Source organism: Neocloeon triangulifer, unplaced genomic scaffold (genome assembly GCF_031216515.1).
Source record: "Neocloeon triangulifer isolate White Clay Creek 2 clone unplaced genomic scaffold, ASM3121651v1 ptg000006l, whole genome shotgun sequence".
Taxonomy (NCBI): Eukaryota; Metazoa; Arthropoda; class Insecta; order Ephemeroptera; family Baetidae; genus Neocloeon; species Neocloeon triangulifer.
The window spans coordinates 2,411,267-2,432,016 of record NW_026775549.1 but is presented as its reverse complement, the minus strand read 5'-3'; the positions used below and the strand labels follow the sequence as shown (position 1 = coordinate 2,432,016).

General features: G+C 35.0%; 1 protein-coding gene across 3 annotated transcripts in view; it reads left to right on the top strand.

Moving 5' to 3' along the window:
• Positions 1 to 10,992, top strand: part of LOC132194179 (uncharacterized) — a 41,326-nt gene extending 30,334 nt beyond the window's left edge. For all 3 annotated transcript variants that reach the window (XM_059615309.1, XM_059615310.1, XM_059615308.1), the window contains 3 exons: positions 9,778 to 9,918; positions 10,037 to 10,171; positions 10,458 to 10,992. In XM_059615309.1, the coding sequence (XP_059471292.1) occupies positions 9,778 to 9,918; positions 10,037 to 10,171; positions 10,458 to 10,673 (492 nt within the window). In that variant the 3' untranslated portion in view covers positions 10,674 to 10,992. The remainder of the gene's footprint in view (positions 1 to 9,777; positions 9,919 to 10,036; positions 10,172 to 10,457) is intronic.
• Positions 10,993 to 20,750: the final 9,758 nt, after the last annotated feature.

The following is a 20,750-nucleotide window of genomic DNA, read 5'->3' as shown; positions in this document are numbered from 1 at the left end:
CGCGTTGTTGACAAGGCGCTAAGTAAGTCATCAGCAGTCGGCAGCAACACCGCGCATTAATAGTTTTTTATCGGCGGCAACGCATCTGCATGATCGATCAGCGCGCATCGCGTCCCTGACTCCGTCAAAGCTGGTTGCATAATTATACGAACACCACGAGTTTTAGAACTCGTTGACCACACAAGGCGTGCGTTTCCTCTCGCGGCTCATCGCGCGGCGTGTGCTTTTTGGCATAGGTACATAACAACCGTGCCTTTTGTTTATTCTTCGCCGACACGTCCAGCATTCGAATCCCGTGGCCGCGTCTCTTTTACAACACTCGCGTTGCACCCGCCTTTTCCGTCGATTCCCGCTGCCTAATTAACTCTCTCCGAATCAGGCTTTAGCAAGTCAAATTTTATTTATAACAACGCTGATTTAAAGGCGGAGAAATAATCTGATTTTCTACAATAATTTCATATCAAAACATTAATGTGATCAGGCTATTCTAATGACGAATTATTTGGTACAATTATTTACATTTAACAAATGACAGATCTAGTTAAATATAATTTTTAGCGTGTTGAGTAAGATATATTAGCAATTATAAATAATTAACTCAATTAAATTATAATAACTTTATAAATATAAAAATCCTTAAAAAAATTTATAAATAATTAAATTATAAATATAAACACTCTTTATGCTTAAACATAAAACTACTAAGTTTTAATTATATTATTTATTCTTAACATTATAGTTTTAAAAGAGTTGTTCTAAAATTTATATTAAAATTAAACATTAATGTAAAAACTATTTAAAAATTGACTATTAAGGTCAGATTTTCTATGAAAAATTTAATTCATGTCTCAAATCTAATGGGATTTTTCTTTACATTTAAAAAAACATTGCATTCAAAGAGTCACAGTTTTCTTAGTATCATAATTCCTTTAAAAAATTCCCATATATCTATTTTGCAAATTTAACTATTAATATTTTCTATTATATTTAAACCTTGATTTTTTTCCCGTGACTCTCTACTGCAATCTCTCAACCGTTGGCAGTTTTGATTATCAAATTCAGAGTGCGTGATGTGATGCATCTCGAGATAACGTGTCATCACGGTGGAAAAATGTGCACCACTCAACATTCTCACAATCAAAGGAGTGACACACAATGAAGCTGCTGACATTCCTCGCGAGTGCATCGTTTATCTCCTCTCTTTTCTCGCACCTGCATACGTGTAATCGAACCCATTTTCCTCTGATGTAACGATCGCGCGCGTCGCATTCGCGCATTTTTTAGCGAAAACACAGACACAAACCATCAGTTGTTGTTCTTATCACGTTTCGCGACTGGCACGTCATTGGGCATGGAATCTTTGTGACGTCTCCTGCTCAAATTTTCCTTATTTATCATTTCAATTATTGTTTAAGGCCTTTTCGTTTTTTGGAGGAAAGCGCTCTTATCAAACATTACTCAACTGTTATATCAGCGCAGAGTTATTTTTAATTCATTGTCTAATGAGGAAAATGTTTATAGAACTGAGGGTCAGTTAAATAATTAAGTAAGCAGAAATTGGCAATCCTAAAAGATGGTGTTAATTCTAGAGATTTGATTCTAGTTGAATAGTTAAAGAAGCTTTGAAATGTTTTCGAATATGGTCCTGCTAAAACTAAGCTAAAATATTGCATTGAATCAAACTTAATCATCAGGAAAAAATTTTAGGTTTAAAATTAACAACAATCATTAAATATTTTTTCGTTTCATTTTGAGAACAAAAAAAATTATCGTGTGTGGATTATTTTTATTTTAATTTTGATAAATTTAAAAAAAAATTAAAAAATTCTGAACGGTTGGAAAATGTTTTTCAAATCTGTAAAAATTGTCCTCATTCTGAAGTTCTTGCATGTTATTTCATTTTTCCCCATAAACATTATTAACCAAAAAATCCAGCACTTTCCTGTGCCGTGCGTGCGGTTTGAGTCAAGGAAAAAACGCGGCGATTCACGCCTTCGAGTTTCGCCAATGTCAATTTGCCAATTTGGCCGTCTCTCTCTATTTCAAAAGGCCTGCAATTTTATATTGATCCGTCCGCCCGAGTTTGTGTGAGGAGATGTGTCGCAGGTGACCCACTCACTCTCTCGCGCCGAGTGAAAAGGTTTTTCGGCATAATTATTTTAATTGCCTTGGGTAATAAGGCATAATTTGGGCGCGTTTATGGCCAAGTGTGGCGGCGGCGGCGGCTCCTAGTCTTGCGAGTGTAGCCGCAGCCGGTCCCCTCTCTTTCTCGGCCGCGTTGATTGGCATAGCCTTGTGGCATGCAAAGCAGCAGACACCATGTGAGAGACCCCCCATCTGCACGCAGCCCTGCCAGACAGCCTGGCTCCGCGACGACCTACGCGAAACTCAATACATATGTACAAATGCATCGTGTCGCAATCTCGCACCTCTTTCTTTCCCTCCGGGGCAATCGGATCAGCACTTCTTCTGCAAAAAGGAAGTTCACACACTCGAGTTACGCGTGTCCCGGCTCCTGTCTCAGCTCCTGTGCCGCTAATTACTCCACTGCATTCTCTAAGCAGGCACCAGAAACACGTGTTGAATAAATTTTTTGAAATATGATCGGTTTTAATTTTGCTGGTTCGAAGTCAAAAGAAAATAACCTACTTTTTTAGATTAATTTGATGAGATTTTAACTAATTTTCTTGGCAAATCAATTATTGCTTGAGTTAATTTTAATTTTGTTTAAAGAGGTTTATCTCTTGTTATTCATGTTATATTTCGTTTATCATCCCGGCGGTTGTTTTCATAGATTTATATTAATTTGTATCAATATCAATTTATCAAAGATCAAGAGCACTTGATAAAATTGTAAATTCATTACTTTCAAACTTGATAATGTAGTAAGCCCCAAAATACTTTATTTAATTTTAATTTAATTATTTAAAACATAACCTCTGTAATCAATGATGAATTTATTTTAAAACAACATTAAATGAATTAAAACTAAGAAATTATTGATTTTTTTTTAAAAATTAAATAAAGAATATTGTTATAGCAAAGGAATTAAATTTGAATTAATATTTTGTTTTAATTGTAGGCAGCTTTGATGCAGTAATTAGCGGTCAATAGTTAATTTATTTTGTTAAATTTACACTAGAAAATTAAAAGTTATTTAAAAGCAAAAGAAAATATTAAAATTAAAAAATAAAATATAAATTTAATATTGATTTGAAAAAAATTTCATTCAAGCATTCCTTTACTTTTTGCTTTAATGAATGAATCAAGCAACATCTCATTTTTAAAGCGTGCGACCTCAAAAGTCTCAACTGTCTCATCCAGCAATATGTTGCCCCGCACAACTGCTCAATGTTGCAAACTCAGCCACAGGTGTTTCTTGTTTTTATGGAAGTGCAGGATGAAAAAAGAAAGCGCATCAAGTTTAATTTTTTTCCATAATCTTTGCATATTCAGCAAACCAGTTTTTCTAACGTCTCTTGACCTCTTACTTTTGATCTAAGTCCAGAAAATGAATCAAAATGGGCCGAAAAATTAAGTCACTTGGCCTTACTTAGTCGATGAGATCGCATTTCTCACGCTGCTGTTTTTATTTTTAGCATTTGCGAGTCAAAAGAAGTGATGATTTATGAAAAGTGGGCACTAAATCTGCAGCGTGGGGACTCTTGGGTTTCAATGCTGCGCCTGCTGAGATGCATTTTGATACGCTCGCGACTGTTTTTCAATCCGCATGTACATACGTAAATATACACACGTCCGATATGTGCTGTGAATGTACTCTATATCCGCGCATACACTGCTTATCGCGAGGACAATTTTCCCAGGCCTTCTGGAACGTGCAAAATATCAAACAGTGCTCACAGTTTGCGAATGGCTCATGAATGCTGCATTTGTGAAAGTGACTTTGAAACCGTAATAAAAACCAATTGACAAAGTTTATTATGACTGTACGGCTCTTAATATGTTATAATAACATGATGTGGGGAGAACACACAAGAAGCAGTAAAAATTATAGTTAAAAAAAACACAACTAACTCGTAAAATCGTCAAAACAAATCTTTCTGTAAAAATCAAGTTTTAGCAGATCTAAATTTTTTCAAATCATAATTTACAAAGATTTTCTTTCCATATTGCAAATCAATGGAATTCCCTCCCATCTGTGTCAAAAAGTGCGGTTCCTGAGTTCAAAATTGCATGTAAATTAAAAAAAATATGTGACCCTTTGATAAAAATTTTCCTGTTTATGGCTCCAGCTCGGCGAGTAGGTTTAATTTGGAAACACATTCTTCCAAATTGGTCCTATGAGAGTTATAGCAAGTTTTTTACTAGAGCTGACTGCCAATTCTCTCCCAATGTGACTTTCTTATTTTTATGAGAATGACACAAATCCATCAGAATAATCATTTTTTTTTCAGCGAATTATAAAAACCTCTACTTTTTGTCATTTTTCTTTCTCATTGTTTGAATTATAATATTTGTTCTGAATAATAATGAACTTATATAAACTATTAATTTTTTAGTAAATTTATATGTAACCTACAGTCACCTATATATTTAAAATGCTTGTTTTCTCGCTCAATTTAATTTATAATCCAGAAGATTTTGCTTAATTTAATATTCAAAAGCTGATAAGTGCAGGAGTGGAAAGTTTCCGTGGGTCTGACTGTGTTTTGTGTTTCTCCGGAGCAAGAGCGCTGGTCGGTCGCACCCGCTAGGCACACACAGGTTTCCGGTCAGGTCGTTTCTCATCTTTTCTCACATGCGGTGCCATATTATATCCAGCACGCAGTAAAATATGTGCGCGTTTGTGTGTCTCTTTCTCGCGGCTGAAAAACAAAAGGATCTGAAAAATATATATAAATTCGTTTGTCATCTCTCGCGCTCGGTTTTTCTACTTCTTCTTCTTCCGGAAGTTGGACGACACACTTACGGTTTTGTCTGCAGCGATAATCGATTGTAATTATATGCTCTTGTATTAATTGCGAGCGAGAGAGATGCTTGGCCGGTCGGCTCCTTTTTTGTGCCTAGCTCGTTTGTCACTCTGCTGCAATCGATACTGGTCTGAAATAATTGTTTTTGACTGCTGCGTGTCTGGTTGCTCGGGCTGCCGGAGACGCGACTTGACACTAATTTTACATGCAACAATGTGGTAGGGCGAGTTTTTAAATGCGGCATGTTCGATCAAATTCGGTTTTCAACTCACTGATTCTCTTTTTCTAACGGATTGGGAAAAAGAAAAACGAGAAGTTTGATAGATTAAAATGTTTAAAGTTTAGTTTAAAATCGAGTTTATTAAAATAATATCCTACAAGTTGTAAAGTGCAATCATTGAACAAGTACTTCATATATCGAATATAAAAAAGATTATCAAACTAACTAAGAATGATGATTCAAATTTTATATCAAATTTGTAATGTTTTGTATGGTCTACGTTTCACTGACAATGAGTGAAAATCTTGATTTTTTAAATTCACAATATTTTTCTTTAAGGTTTTCTTAAATTTGTAGCTTAAAATCACCAAAATAGTAAAATATTTAATATTTTGGAACATTAAGCATAAAATGCGTAAAATTTGAAGAAAAAAATATATAATTAAATCGTGCCTTACTACTATTAATTTAAATTACTGTTACAATTTTTATTATTTCCAGTTAGCTTAATTTTTAAGTGTATTTGATGCACACAAAAATTACTGGATCGTCTCTAAAACTTTCCAAAGTACCTGAAACTGTACAATTTGGCGTCAGATTTCACTTTTTCAGTCATCCACGGTGACAGTTGCATTTAAGCAGAAGGAGCGAATCCCAAATTACGTGAACCGTCTGGGGACCACCACGTTGAATACATAATAATTTGCACGGGACTTTTGCTCGGTCGGCATTAAATATTATGATGGATGGCAAAGCATCTCGCGGGGCCGCTCTCCGCCGCCGGAGCAATCAAGAGACGAAAACTCTCCAAGCATTTCCTAATTGCCCAATTCGCGCAGAGAGCATATTTGCTGATAAAGTTATTTTTCCCCTTCCCGCAGGTCTGCAGCGGCGCAGCCTGGCCGGCTGCGCGGCTCAATTGTGTAATTATCCAGAAAAGAGACTATAATTCTCTGGTATGCCTATAATGAGATGACACAGGCATAGACAGGCGGTCTTGGAGCGCGGTCTATATTTACCTTGGCACTTGACACGCAAGTGACAAGTCCTTCAATCACCGAATGTTGTTGACTTTTGCGGTGGGCAGGGCACTCCCTAGCTGCATCCCTTTGCCTAATTGCGCCCCGTTTACCCTCTAATTTGGCCGCGGGCACCGACCCTCGCTCTCTCGCCCGGCCATTTTTCCTCTTCTTCTTCTTCTTCCTCTCACGGCCGCCGCTTTTTTTATGAAAATCAGCGCACCCACCTCGAGCCCCCTAATTATTGCGGCTAATCAGCCGGTGCGAGTGCCACACAGCGCGACTGAAGCCGCCGCCGCCGTCGCCGCTACCGACTCCTGCAGTACCAGACTTAATTTTTAATTACCACACTCGCCAAAATCAACGCTAATCGACGCTTTTTAGGCCACACGGCTCGCCACTCTCGACGAAATTGCCAATTTTATTGAGTGCAAAATGATTTGTTTGCAATTTAAGGTAATTTTTTTATGGAGACCGACATGGAGAAATTCTAATTTATTTCAAAGTCTCTTATTTTGCAGGACAAAGATGATTAGATTTGCTTTGTTATAACAGCTTACAATAAAATAACTGTTATTGTTTAATTTAAATAGACATTTTTTTAAGATTTTTAACTTATTTTCCATCTATTTTTTCATTTTTATAAAATTTAAATTATACAAATCTTATTAAAATTTTTTACTAAAATTTAGAAGCTTTTGCTAATCAATTTTATAATAAACGTCTAGAACTATTTATTGAAGTCAATATTTATCTATTGATAAATTTTTGCACCAGTGCAATCCCAGTAGAAACTTTTTCAAGAAGTATTAATATCTGGATAAATCTGCATCTATGTGAAGATACATAATTATGAATTAGAAATTAAAAATTTTCTGATTCTGCCAACAAATAAGTTGATAAATTGAGGATAGATAATTTTTAATCATAGCGAAGCTAAAACCTGAAGTACACACATCCATATTAATTCAATTTTTCAAAATGAAAGACTTGTCAGAATTTTACTAAGCTGAAGATAATTTGTTTTAGCACGTGACATTTATTTTAGGGACGCGAATTGTGAAAATGATAAACGACGTATCCATAGTTGCTGACGGTAAAAAGAATAAAAAAAAACTAAGGGGGTTTTATTCTTGTCAAAACCGAGTTCATCTTTTCCAATAATTCTTCATTATTTTAATCTTCAAAGGAATTTTCACAGCATTGTTACATAAAAAAATTTCTCTCAAGTATTCAATCATGCATGACCAACGATTTTTAACATTGTCGAAGCGTCCAGCTGATTTTCCTACTCGAACCGAAATTTTCAATCGCCCGGGCCAATTAATTACGAATTAACATAAAAGCCGCTTCCGAGAATTCCCTCCTATTCTCTACTCGCATCGTTCTCACACCCGATTTATCTCCTCGCCGCCTCTTGGTCTCCACCTGTGCATCCTTCTGGTGCACAAAAAACTGTGCATACGCACAGGGGCCCTTACAAGGAATGATGACAAATCGTTCCGCTTTGATTTTGTTTGAATTTTGTTCGCTAACAAGCCGCGCGGCACACGTGTGTAAAGGGTTAGTTGTATTCTAGATAGACCAGGTGCCTAAGGTCCGATTGATCCCTCGCGCGAGTGAGAAACGCATACACAGAAAAGTCGCGCGGGGCCACCACACTCGGAGCGGTTTTATGATCTGTGCCGCGAGGAACAAAGCGGTTGCGGCGGCGGCCGATACATGTAAACCTCTCTTCTCGAATGTTTTTGGTTCTTTCCGACTAATTTGAAAGACCTTCTCTCTCCATTTGTCGTGCTGCCCGCCATCATTCATTTGCTAAGCAGCCTTGTTTTATTTAGATTTGAAATCGCCTTTGATTTTGATGGGATTAAAATGATTAAGATTTATTTCCTTATTTACTTTCAAGTTCAATCTGAAAATTTAATTTCTGAAGACAGCTTTCATCTGTTTTTTTTTTTTTTTTTTTTGGTGAGATGAAATTTTGGAATTTTGAATTCATTTCCAAATTAAGTATTAGTATCTCGCAGTTTTCAGAACTGCACTCTAATTTTTTTTTCAAATATGTTTTTTTTTATTTATATCAATTGCATACAATTTGGCCTCTCAAGTGAATAATGTTAAAATATTGAACTTTTAATCTATAAGGTATTTCATTGTAAATTTTTTTTAAAACGATTGCTTCCATATTTACTATAATTAATCAATGCGATGATACTCACAATTAGGCAGAATTGCGCTATGTTACAATGTTAAATTATTAACAATTTAAAAATGCCATTTATCGTCTCTCAACCACTTATTAATAAAAATTATAAATTTTTATGGAAACAAGTAGACATTTTTATCTTATAAAAGCTGATAGAATGCGTGAAAAATATTGTTAATTGCTTAAAATACGATATTTAATAATATTTCAGCTTTATTGATTTAAACATGGAAATTACTTTCTAGAAAATTAATATTTTCTGTTATTTTTATTAGTTACAAAATTTATTTACATAATAAGCCTACATCTGCCATGTTTATTGAGCTGACCAGAGCTAATTTTTACTTTTTTAAAGAGAAGTGTCTCGTGGTTTTTTTTTAGCATTTTACAGTTATAAAATGATATTTGTTTGTTGGCTCTCAACTTTTTATTGAGCGAGAGTTAAATCTTATAATAAACAAGACTCTCCGCGCGACTTGTAAATTACCGAGGAATTTTTACTACCGTCAAACTAATTTACACTCGCAGTAATTATCAACTCAAAGGAGCACGCCAATAACCAAAATACGCGGCGGCGTCTGAAAAACGCACACAAGGCAGGCCGGTCGGCCGCGAGCAAAAACACACTCAATATTTCCTGAATCTCGCGAAAAATAAATACGAATATTATATATTTTTATTATTATTCGCACACGCCAAAATAGAATTTATTTAAAAAGAATCGTCCACGTGTTTGAGTACGAAAATTATATCTCATGCCCGGCGGTAATGAATTGTGCGCTTACGAGTAATAAAATTGTTCTCCTCGCTACGTGTAATTGCCCTATTGGCACGCTAATTTTTTTACGACCTCCTTCCGATCAAAAAATCGTCCTTTGCTCCGCCGCCGATTCTGCTTTTATTTTTTATTTCTTTCCTTTTGCCGCCGAGATCGATCGACTGCGGGTTAGGCAAAGCGTTGAGCTTCCTTGTGTAGCGAGTTGCGTCACTCGCGAGTGACAGGGGCCCTTTTCTTTCATGAATGAACTCCCTCCGCGTTTACGAGACGGCAGCCGGGATAAATTTCAAAATTTATCTTCGGCCGTCATCTTTTGCGGTGTTGCGTGACCCAAAAGTTACCCTCCGGATTCCAAGAAAGAGTGATATCTGCAGAGAGCCACCTGTTGATGCACCGGTCTATGTCATTCTAGAAAGTTTTCTTTCCTTGTATCGATCCCTGAAAACCGTTTAATGAAAAATAACTGCGCCCTGCGTGAGATAACAACGTTCATTCAGATTTTCCTCTTTCATTAACGAAATTTCCACTGTGTGGGTGTTTTATTTTTTTCATCAACCTGCGGGTCATTCAAGTTTGTTTTATTGCTGCATTTATTATATTGTGTGTTTCGCGTGTTGCAGGTGAAAAGCACGTTCAACGTTGATTTCGTGCAGCACCACGAGACGTGGAAGGATTTGCACTACAGCTGGCTTCCGTCGCTGGAGCAGATTCCAAAGAACTTGGGCGAGTCCACGCCCGTTGATCATTTACAACACCTGGAGGTGAGTTTAATTAAAAAAAAAATATTCATTTTTTAATTTAAATCAAGAGTTTATTCTTTTATATTATTATTGTTTCTTTTTTCATATTGTTCAAATTGTTTTTAATTTGATGTTTTAGTTACCAAAGGCTCTTCAGGATTCCTACAAGTTCCTGCAGACATTTGCTGTGGGTCTCGAACAAGTAGTTTGGGACCAAGAAGATGGCAGCAATGTCAAAGGTGATTTCCAAGCTACCGAGTACAGTCTCAGATCGGTGAGTAATTTTTTACTATTTTATTGCAAAATTTCCTTGCCAGAATTTATATGATTTTATTTTATTAATTTTTCCCTGTAAAAGCTCCAAATTACTAAATTTTTATAATGTTTCTAAAACTATAAATAAATTGGTAAAGTTTTCAAAGTCAGGAGACTCTGGAAAATTACGCATTTTTAAAATATGATGAAACCTCCGAATGAATTACAAATCAAGGAATTTTATTTTAATTTAACTCAAATTTCGACCAAATTTTAAACGCAGGTTCTTCTTTATTTTGTTGCAGGTGTTGTGCGAGATTCACGCGGCGATGATCGAGCGCGGCGTGAAGCAGCACCCCGACATCACTCGCGACATCATGAGCCGCGAGTTCCGCAACATGAACAAGGGCAATTCGTCGGTGCGCAACCTGCGAGATTGGTTCATTTTCCGCGACTACATGAACGGACTCGAGTACGTGATCGACGTGTTCGAGTACTTCATCAACAAGGCGGTTTCATGAAAGAACAGTCTTTTGTGCTGCTGATCAACCCAAAGACTTGATGTGAAAAAAGAAAAAGAAAAATCTTCAAACGGCAGGCTTTTGAGAGCAACATTAAAAAACAATTTGAAAAAGATATACTCATTCGGCAGCTCTTTGAAAAAACACATAAAATTAAAATTTCATTCCAAAGAAGCCTTGCTCCAAGTCATCTACTGCGATTTTTGTTGAACTCTTTTTTTCTGTTGTATTTCCAACTTTGTAAATATCATGTAAGATGATTTTGACAAGAGACGGCCAGTGATCGAGAGCTGAGAGTAATTTATTGAGTGAAAAATCACCCCCCCCCCCCCCCCCCCCCCGAGAGTAATTTATTCCATTTGTGTACATGTTGTAATAAGGTAGCTTCCAAAGTTGTACAATTCCATGTGAACAAACTGAACATATATAGAATTATATTGATTAAATAACACGCAAACACGCCAGTAGAGATCTTTCTTATGTGTATACTATAGTAGTTGTTGGTAATTAATTGACGTCTAGTGCAGAGGACTCAAATCAGTGTCTAATTAAAAAAAAGAATATTCACCAAATGATAGAAATGTTGATCACGTGTCTTGGCTGTAAATGGCAATTCCCCAGTTTAAAATGTTTAAACTTTGATGCATTTTTAAATACAAGTTTTTAGTTGGTAGATCACATTTCATGAGTGTTCATTAAATAATTGTTAGGGCATTGAAACCAATTGTTGCTGTTTTGGATAATAACTCGCACCTTGTAGACAGAAATAACTTTTGGTCACATTAACCTTAAGATAATCCTGTATAGAATGTAATTATCTCATATTTATGTACTTTCGAATGAAGCAATTGCCATTTTTTTTAATTTATTTATTTTCTCGCGCCACTGTCCTAGCAGTATTTTTGTTTTTCGTACTTAATTTATTGAAACTGTATTTTTTTTGCGTGCCATCTTAAAATCAATTGAATATCGAAAAATTCCATCATCGCGCATCATTTTCTCTTTGATTTTAGAGGGATCAAAATTTAATTTTTGTTGAAATCTGTGATTTAATTGGTAATGATAGCAGCTACTTTTTATGTACTTTTTAGGTAGTTTTGTTTGATTTGTTTTAATATTTGCGTTTAACGACAATTTCGATGAAAAAGAAGATGTTTTATTTGAGAGAGAGCAGCAGTGTATTGATTTTAAGAAAATGGTTCCTACTAAGCAGAGGTCTTTTTGACAAGCGTTCGACTCCCAAATTTGTCTATTGAATTTTAGCAAATTTAGTGCATTTGTGTCATGTATCGATAAGTGAGAGCAAGAAATATGATCCATGTGAACCATTATAAGATATAATTGAGAAATAAATCAAGCACTATATAACCTGGAAACCCTGTTTATTACTTCAAATCATCCTCAGCTTCCATAGAGTAAATACTGGAGACTCCCTTATAAATATTACAATAAGTAAAATTTGGTTGAATGAAATAATGCCACATTTTTTTTATATATAACGTCTTCAGACATAACTTTTTTTAATTAATGACTAATGACATGTATTTTTAAGGAAAAAAATAAATATATAAATCATTTCTCAAGAGGATTAATAAAAACAATCACCCCGTTTATTTAGCGTAATTTTTAAATTTATACATATGAAATTCAAAATTAATCCCAATCTTAAATTCTTTATACACAATCACTTAATTTATTACATAGAGTAAATTATTTTTCTCTTAAATTAAAATTACAACACAAATATTTGTTTTAAGTAAATGTAGCCTTTTATTACCTATTATAAAAAGTTTTATCTCAACTAAATAAATATAAATTGATAAAAATGGAAAATTAAAATAATTGCTTCCACTGCTTTCTTAAGTTTTTACCTATTTTTCTCTTTCCCCCCTAAGCATTGGCTAGTTTTACACTTTTCCATTTTCCACAGTAAAGAACTGGAATTTTTCTGAAGTCTATTTTTTAACAAAATAAACTTTTTCACGTTTACATTTTTCTGACAGAAAAATGGAAAAACTTATTTTTTTTCCAACGCATCAATCAAAGTTTATGCGAGAGGAAGATAAATCATCTCGGCAAAAACAAACATACGTATATGGCACGTTTAAAACTACATAATGAGCGCACGTCTTCTCTGTGTTTCTGTCGATGACAATAATCATAATAACGAGTTAAATGACTGCATTCTCTTAATGGCCGCCGCGCGGGAACGGCAAAAAACTCGCGCGGGGCAATTATGAGACAAAAGAATTTCATTTTGAAATACCGCAGGTCTGGTTAAGGAAAACATAGATCACACACACACACGGACGGCAGTGCATCCAGCATATTTATTCGCCAGCAAACGAGCAGTTATTCCGACAGCTTTGTAAATTTGCAGGTGGTCTTTTTTGAGAAATGTAAAAAATTTGATTGCCTCCGTCTATATGTGAGGTCTCTCTCTCTATAATGCGCGACTGTTGAGAGACTTGGTCGTCGGCACACAAGCAGCCAAACGCACAGGGCAGTCCCCGTAGGACTGGTCTTTCGCGCGACCAGAGCCACCGGGTTCTTTTTCGTTGCTTTTATAATTGGCACCATTTCATATGGTGCAACAAAGTGGCACAAAATGACTAATTAAAATAATTAGTTGCTAAATGAAAATCTTGTATTTCAATTTTTTTAGAGTTTTAAATTGGAAATTATTTTAAAATAAAAATTTCATTTCAAGCAAATCTTTTGTAATTTGATTTTAGATTTCCCTTTTTCAAGATAAATTTTTGTTTGACGAACCAACTTGTATTTCAGGGGGATAAGAACATGCAAAGAAATGATACAATCATGAAAAACTTAAAAAAAATCAGTTGATTGGGACTCACGCATCACGTTTTGCGTGGGATGTGGAATAATTGCAGGAATTATGGACCGTTGCTCTAATGCAACTGAGACCGTAATTATTATATTTAACCAACTGGTAAAGTAGTGCGCTGAACTTCCTGCAGCTACATCTATTTTTGGCTCCACATATTTTATAAATTTATTAACTGGAAAAGAAAAAGAAATGAATAAATATTGGGTGCCGCTTGAAAAATGTTCAGCGCTTGCAATAAAAGAGTCAATCTCGATTTAATTTATTCCATTAGAAAAATTATCGAATTTTATTTAAAAAAAAAAGAGAATCAACAATTGAAACAGCAACAATTTATTAATTTTTATACACGGAGAGACTGGATGTCCGAGCGTGATCGTATGGAGCAAATCCTTCCGATCAATCGTATAATGTATCCGATCTGATCGGAAGTAAAGTGAGATTTTTGATCACCTAAAAGTGATTGTATAAAATGTCCGATCTAGATCGTAAAGAATAGTCCTTACAATCACTGATCGGACAAAATATGCGACCCAGTTCTTCTACATGAGACGATCAGCGTGAATGAACGGAGTGTCCGATCAGCGATCAGACAAAATTTCTGGTCTGATCGGAACGCGCCCAAGAGAACCGCGCTTGTTTATCAGCAACTTTCGAGAAATTCCTTTTCAAAAATAGCCAACGGTCGTTTTTCCGAAGCTTCCCTCCAAAACTTTGGCTTGGCGTCAGTTGGAGAGAAGACCTGGACCTGTGCGGATGTATTGCTCCTAAGTTTGTATAAAATTTCAAACAATTTAGAAAGAAAACTGCCCCTGAGATCGAATTCAAATTCCACGCACTGAAGGTAAATCAAAACACATTGAATTAAAAGGCCTTGTATTTAAAATTCGATTTCCATCTGTGTTTTCAGAAAAATCTCTTTTGAGTTAATTTAGCTGCTGCCAAGCTATGAGTCCTCCCTGAATGCAGTGCTACGCAGCGGCTCAAAATTGGAACAAGAATGCTCAAAAAAACTAACTTTAAAAAAGGTGAGGTGTCTTCTTGTTTGCATTTCTATTAGGAAATTAATTCATTAATGCTTTGGTACAGCAATGCCTAAAATGATCATTATAGCAATTTAATTTGTCAATTTCAAATGTTGCAGAAATTTTCACTGATTCGCAAACCACAAGAACCAAACTGCATCCGGCCGGGATGGACAACATCAAAATTTCACCCCACCGGGATACTAAAACTGAGGATCAACCTTTTAAGAGTGATGAGTCCATTTTCTCTCTTTGAAATTTTAATTCCGCAAACTTAGCTTGAAATGAATTGTTAAATTTAAAGGAATTATGCCAGAATTGAATAGCATAAAAAATTAGCCAGAGTAGCATTTTTTAAAATTTATTGTTAAAGAGACTAATAATACGTTAGATAAAATTCTTGAGCATGACGACAAGCTGAATAAACTTGTCAAACTTTTGTGCCATTATTTGTTAATTTGATTTTTGACGATGTATAACAAATAAATTTTATATTCTGTACTTTGTACTCCTCAATAAAAAATATTAAACTCTATTTGAACTTGTATTTGTTTATCACTTGAATTCCTAAAATAAAAATAAATATGAAATGAAAAATAAAAATAATAACAGAAGATCTAAATTGTAAAGCTTATACAACCAAAGATCCTCTAGTTTGTCCGATCAAAGATTGTAAGGAGCAGCCGATTGAGTGCTACGCTGTTTTGTCCGATCTCTGATCAGACAAAATAGTAGGCTTTCGCTCGTATAGCTTATGCGAGCACGCCGAACGCGCTATACAATCCAGCTTGCACGCTCTGTCCGATCACCAGATCGTAAACGCTGTACGATTTTTTTCACTGTGTCGTTTTTAGGCGATCAGATCGTATAAAATTGAAGTATGATCGGACACAGAGTCTCTCCGTGTATGATATTTTATTTATGTATTTATCTTCTCAATTTCAGTGAATTTTTTGGAAGCAAATTTTAATAATTCTTTGATGTAGAGTTTATACGCAAGTGAAAGAATTTCTACACCTCAAGAGACGATGGGATGTGCCAAGAGCGCAATTTCGCCCATCGAGAAATTTTTCTCTCGCAATCCTCCCTTTCATATATAAAAAGTCAATTAATTATAGAGTGGCCGGCACAAAAGCATTCGTGCGCCCCGGGCGTTGATCTGGTTGCATACATAAATCTGCATGATTATTATGCCACTCTTGTACATATTAATACGGGTTATTGAGCGCGCGTGAAAAACTTAGCGGGATTTCTCCTCGTCCTCACTCGATCAATCAAACGACGGACGCAGATTGCACTCGACAATGCAAGCTCATTGCACAGTGCAATAATTTGATATCGCCACAGCCTTTGATTTGATTGTTGAATTGTGAGGACACACGTGCGGAGAGCGTCTTGAGATCAAATAGTCCAGCAAGGATTCGAGTGATGGCAGCACGAAGCGTGTCTCTGACAAGAAATTCTCTTGATGATCACTGCAAGTACAATTATATTATATTTTTAACTTTAAATTTTACAAAAAAAGAAATTACTTACATTTTATTTTATATTTTAAAATCTATAGAATAAAAGCTAGACATATTAAACTCGTCATATGCAACTCTAGAGCAAAATATGGTAAAACGACTTACGTTATTTATTTATCTCGTAAATTTGAGCAGCTTTAGGCAAACTTCAGAAAATTTTGCATAAGAAAATCTAATAAAATCCTCAAAATTTGATTAATCATCAAACACACAATAATAAAGTATACCTTCCATTAGAATTATGTTCAATAATAAAATTAACAAATTTTCAAGCAATTATATTTAGTCCAAACCCTGCTCGTCCCGAAATTATGTTGGTACACTGCTGCCGTCAGAGCCATGGGGCCTTATGGCTCTGGGAGGTAGACATCTTTTTTTTGGCCAACATAACAGAGCTGATGAGCAGGGTTTGATTTAGTCCTGATTTCAAAGGTAATTTTATATTTCACCACTGACAATATGTCAATTAAAAGGCAGGGGTCAATGTCTTTTTATGTTGTATTACAACAAACTATAAAAAATTTAAAAATGTTTTATAATTATTTTTAATATCTAAGAAACAATTTGACAATAAAATTCATTTTTGTTATATTTTAAGTACAATTAAATATTTAAAATTAATATGGTTTTTACATATATACAATTTTAAAACATTTTTTAGATATTGCCTTAAAATTAAAGAGGTAATTTAATACAAATCTAATTTAAGCACAATGAAATAAAATTTTACTAATCTTATAAACAAAAGTCAATCAATTGTGTGTGAATGAAAGTGAAAGATAAGAATCTAATTGCAAATGTAAAAGTTTGCCTTGTGTGCTGCATGAACTACCCTGCTGGGGTCTGATTCTATTTAATAAATTAAAATAATCAAATACTCATTATAGTTTTAAAATTGGAACTTTCCTTTTGCAAGCACAAAAAAGGGCAAAGGCCGATAAAACATTTTAGCCTTGGCCTGACCCCAAAAAGTATTAAGGAATATTTTTTTTAAGGTGGTACTGCAATAATTTACAATGAAAACAAGGGAAATTTTTCTTCGGAAAGAAACAAAAACTATTTTGCGAAGCAGAAGTTTCAATAGTAACGTTCATAGTGCGGTTGAATATATAAAAATTGAAAATTCATGTAGTAGGGTTTCAAACTTTATAGCCGAGCAGCTTTAAAGATGGTTTGTGAAAAAAAGTATAGGACTGTGCTCTTCTATTTTTAGTCCCTTGAAATTTTCAACACCCAAATACACAGAGATTAGGGTAGATTTTAAAATAATTTGAAAATGACTTTTACCAGTAATTATTTCTGTTCATATAACCCATTAGTAAATTATTGAAATTGCTGAGAGAATGTTGAGGACAAATTGTTCATTGTTACGAACTTAACGATAAAAACAAGAGTGCTGGAAAGACTCGCAGATTGCAGATCTCATGAGCAAGTGCAGCAACGATAAAATCGCTTTCTGATGCATTTTAAGGACGCATTTCTCGTCGCCTGCACACAAACAAAAGCAACCAACTCTCACTTGGTTGGCGCGAACGTTAAGCATCAGGGGTGGGTGCAATGCACCGGCTGTTCAAAAGCTGCTGCACCCGGCGTGCACGAGAGAAAGAGATGCAGCTCTCGTGCTTCTGCTGCTGATGCATAATGTATTGGCCGACGAGGATAAATATAAATAAAAGTGCTGTCCTTGGCGAGGATCCATTGTTCTATGCGCGCACTAAATCATTTAAAGCGCTGCTCTCGATATATAAAATATCGCGCTCTCTCACACACACACACTTGCACCAACACATGCACATCAGGGAGTGCATATATAGCGCCCATCCAATATGCGACCACGAAACCTGCACTTCTTATTGCTCTTTCTCTCCACTCGCGCAATCTGCAAGTCAGCTATATTAAAAGGCGTTTCAACAATGGGCGGTTGCTCATGCTAGATATGCAAAATTGTAATTGAAATCAATCTGACTATTCAAAACGGCTCAAAGTTTTTATTATCCTTTATCAAACTTTTTTTAGTGTTATTTTCCCAAATAAAACAAAGTTTTTGACATCCTATGATTTCAAATTGATTGTACAACTTGGACTTTGGTTTACAAAATATTATGAAAAATATTTCATACTGAAATTAATGTTGAAACAATAAAATTTAATTAAGCTCACGTACATCCTATAAATGACTTTTAATCACATTTTACGTAGTATAGGAAAATTTCTGCTAATCTTCGACAGTGACAGTGACGCATATTACTTGTTTGTTGTTAAAATTAAACCAAGCAGGAAATTGATACTGCTTTAAAATATCTATGAAAATGTGTAAGACATTTTAAAATTTTAGATTGCCTTTTATCGCTTAATCACCTGTGCCTCTTATATCAATAAAAACGTAATAATCTGGCTAATTCCATTTTAAATTTATTTTACCTCATTGCTTTTTTCTCCAACGAATGTCAAACATTTTTTATTATTTCCTTTTAACCTTCCTATCACCCAAAAATTTAACCTATATAAATTGCAAAATCATATACCAATATGCTGCATGGCCTAGAAGCCTAAATTTTTAATAAATTGCTGCAAACGATTTTTTAGAGTCGGAACTGCAACTCTCGTGGACCATAAGAAAATTAATTAATTGTCAATTAAAGGAAGTAATATCACTGGTCGCACGAAGAGTGTATATAGAAAAATTTGCAAAGTGGCCAGTTCTATTATGATTTTCAAACTGCTGTCAAGATGTTTTTTCTTTTTTGATTCATGGAATTTTGCCATAGCCAAATGCAATTAAGCAAACTTGCAAATGGTAAATAATTTAAATCATAAAGCATTATGCAGTAAGTAATTTATATACTTTTTAAATTATACTGCATTTAATTTTGTGTGTCATATAAGAATTAAGAACAAAAAAATTTAATATAAATTGTTTGTTACTAATAAAAAAACAATAAAATTATTTATACACATCAAATTTAAAAAAATGGTACTAAAAATTAATATCAATTTTGACTGCAAAAATTTTAATCTATTATTACTTTATTCTTTCTTCTTTTGTGCAATAGCACTATTGCTGTTGAGGCTGAGAATAATAATTATTGAATTTTTTTCTTTTGGTCAGGCCAAGTGTCTTATCGGCCTGTGCCCTTATTTGAGCTTGCGGAAAGGAAGCTCCAATCTTATAATATTATTTGGGTATTTATTTTTAATTTTTAATTTTATCCTCATTACTATCATGAATTAATCATCATTTATTCATTATTTATCAAGTAAATCAGCTTCAGACTTTTTGAGTATATAAAAAGCCATAAATCAACCGTGCGTAGATTTTTCCCTCGCTTTATGGCGGAATTATTTTGCGTTCCATGTCGCAACGGACCGTCTCAAGTGCCATAGAGGATGGAGCTGTCACAACAAATTAGTCGCGCCGCTGCTGCCACCGAGTTTATTTTATAATACGAGCCGCACAATAATTTTCACATATTTTCCTCGTTAATCCTGCGGCCAGACTGATTAGCACCAAAGCCCGTGTGGAAAATCAGTTTAGAAAATTGGGTCTTTTCCTCGGCGGCAATCATGCGCGCATCCCCTTTCGGACTGACACCCCCATTCACAGGCCCATTGAGGAAAAAATACGCATACCTGGGAGCGGACAAAAGCAGCGAGCGCGGCTGAAAGGGAAACGTTTTATTTTTCCTCGCGCTATTCACCGCGTCTACTCATATATATTACTGGCTAGGCCAATAACATCTATTTTACAAGCTGTCAAGAAGTTTTCTAACAAGGATAAGAGAGCATCAATGGGCCGCGGGATTCCTCTACCCCGTGACAATCGATTTCTTTCACCTCGCCGCCCTCTTTGTCCGCGCGACCTGGCGCCAGCAGTCTGGGCGATTTTTCCCCTGATACCGCGGGGGCCTGCCTGAATTTATCTTGAAAAGAGCAGCTTGGTTTATTCGCGCACTTCCTTCACACCTAGCATTCCAAACCCAGAGAGAAAGATAGACCGCCCAAATATTTCTGGAATTGCAGCAGCTGCCCCCGCCGGCCGTTCAGGTTGTGAGGGGTGGTTTTTTTTATCGATTGCGGCCAACTCGTCACCCATACCCGTGTAGTTAGTGCTTGTAAACATGCGTGTTCGAAACTTTCATTTACCTGAAAAGGGGAAACATGTATTTTTTTTCTTTTTATAAAAAGTCAATTTTATATTTAGCTAAAATCTATAATTTTTTAGAAGCTGTTATTTTTTTTATTTGGTCCACGATGGTTTAAATTTTTTTCTTGCCTAACAATTAATTTGTTGTGATTATTACCTTTAAAATTTAATTTCCATGCAATGATTGTATTAACCTAACCTTTTTCAGGGCCACCTCATCCAATAAAAAAAAAATACTCACTAATTATTGCAAGTACACCTTAAAAATAGGTATGGAAGTGGAGTGTTAACAGAGTCTGGCATTCCATTGCTCTACAAAGCAGAAATTTGTAAGCAGATTTCTTAATTTAAGAAAATGTAAGTGAAAAAACCCGGGCAAGCCTTTTTCCGCTTTATGATTGAATGGTTAATAATTCTCCCTGAAACGAATGTTTTTTTTTTATGAATTAATGAATTTTTTTCCAAATCTGCTTTATTTTTTAATTGGCTATATGTACTATAGTTTTGCCTCAAGAGACCAGATTTGAACTACTA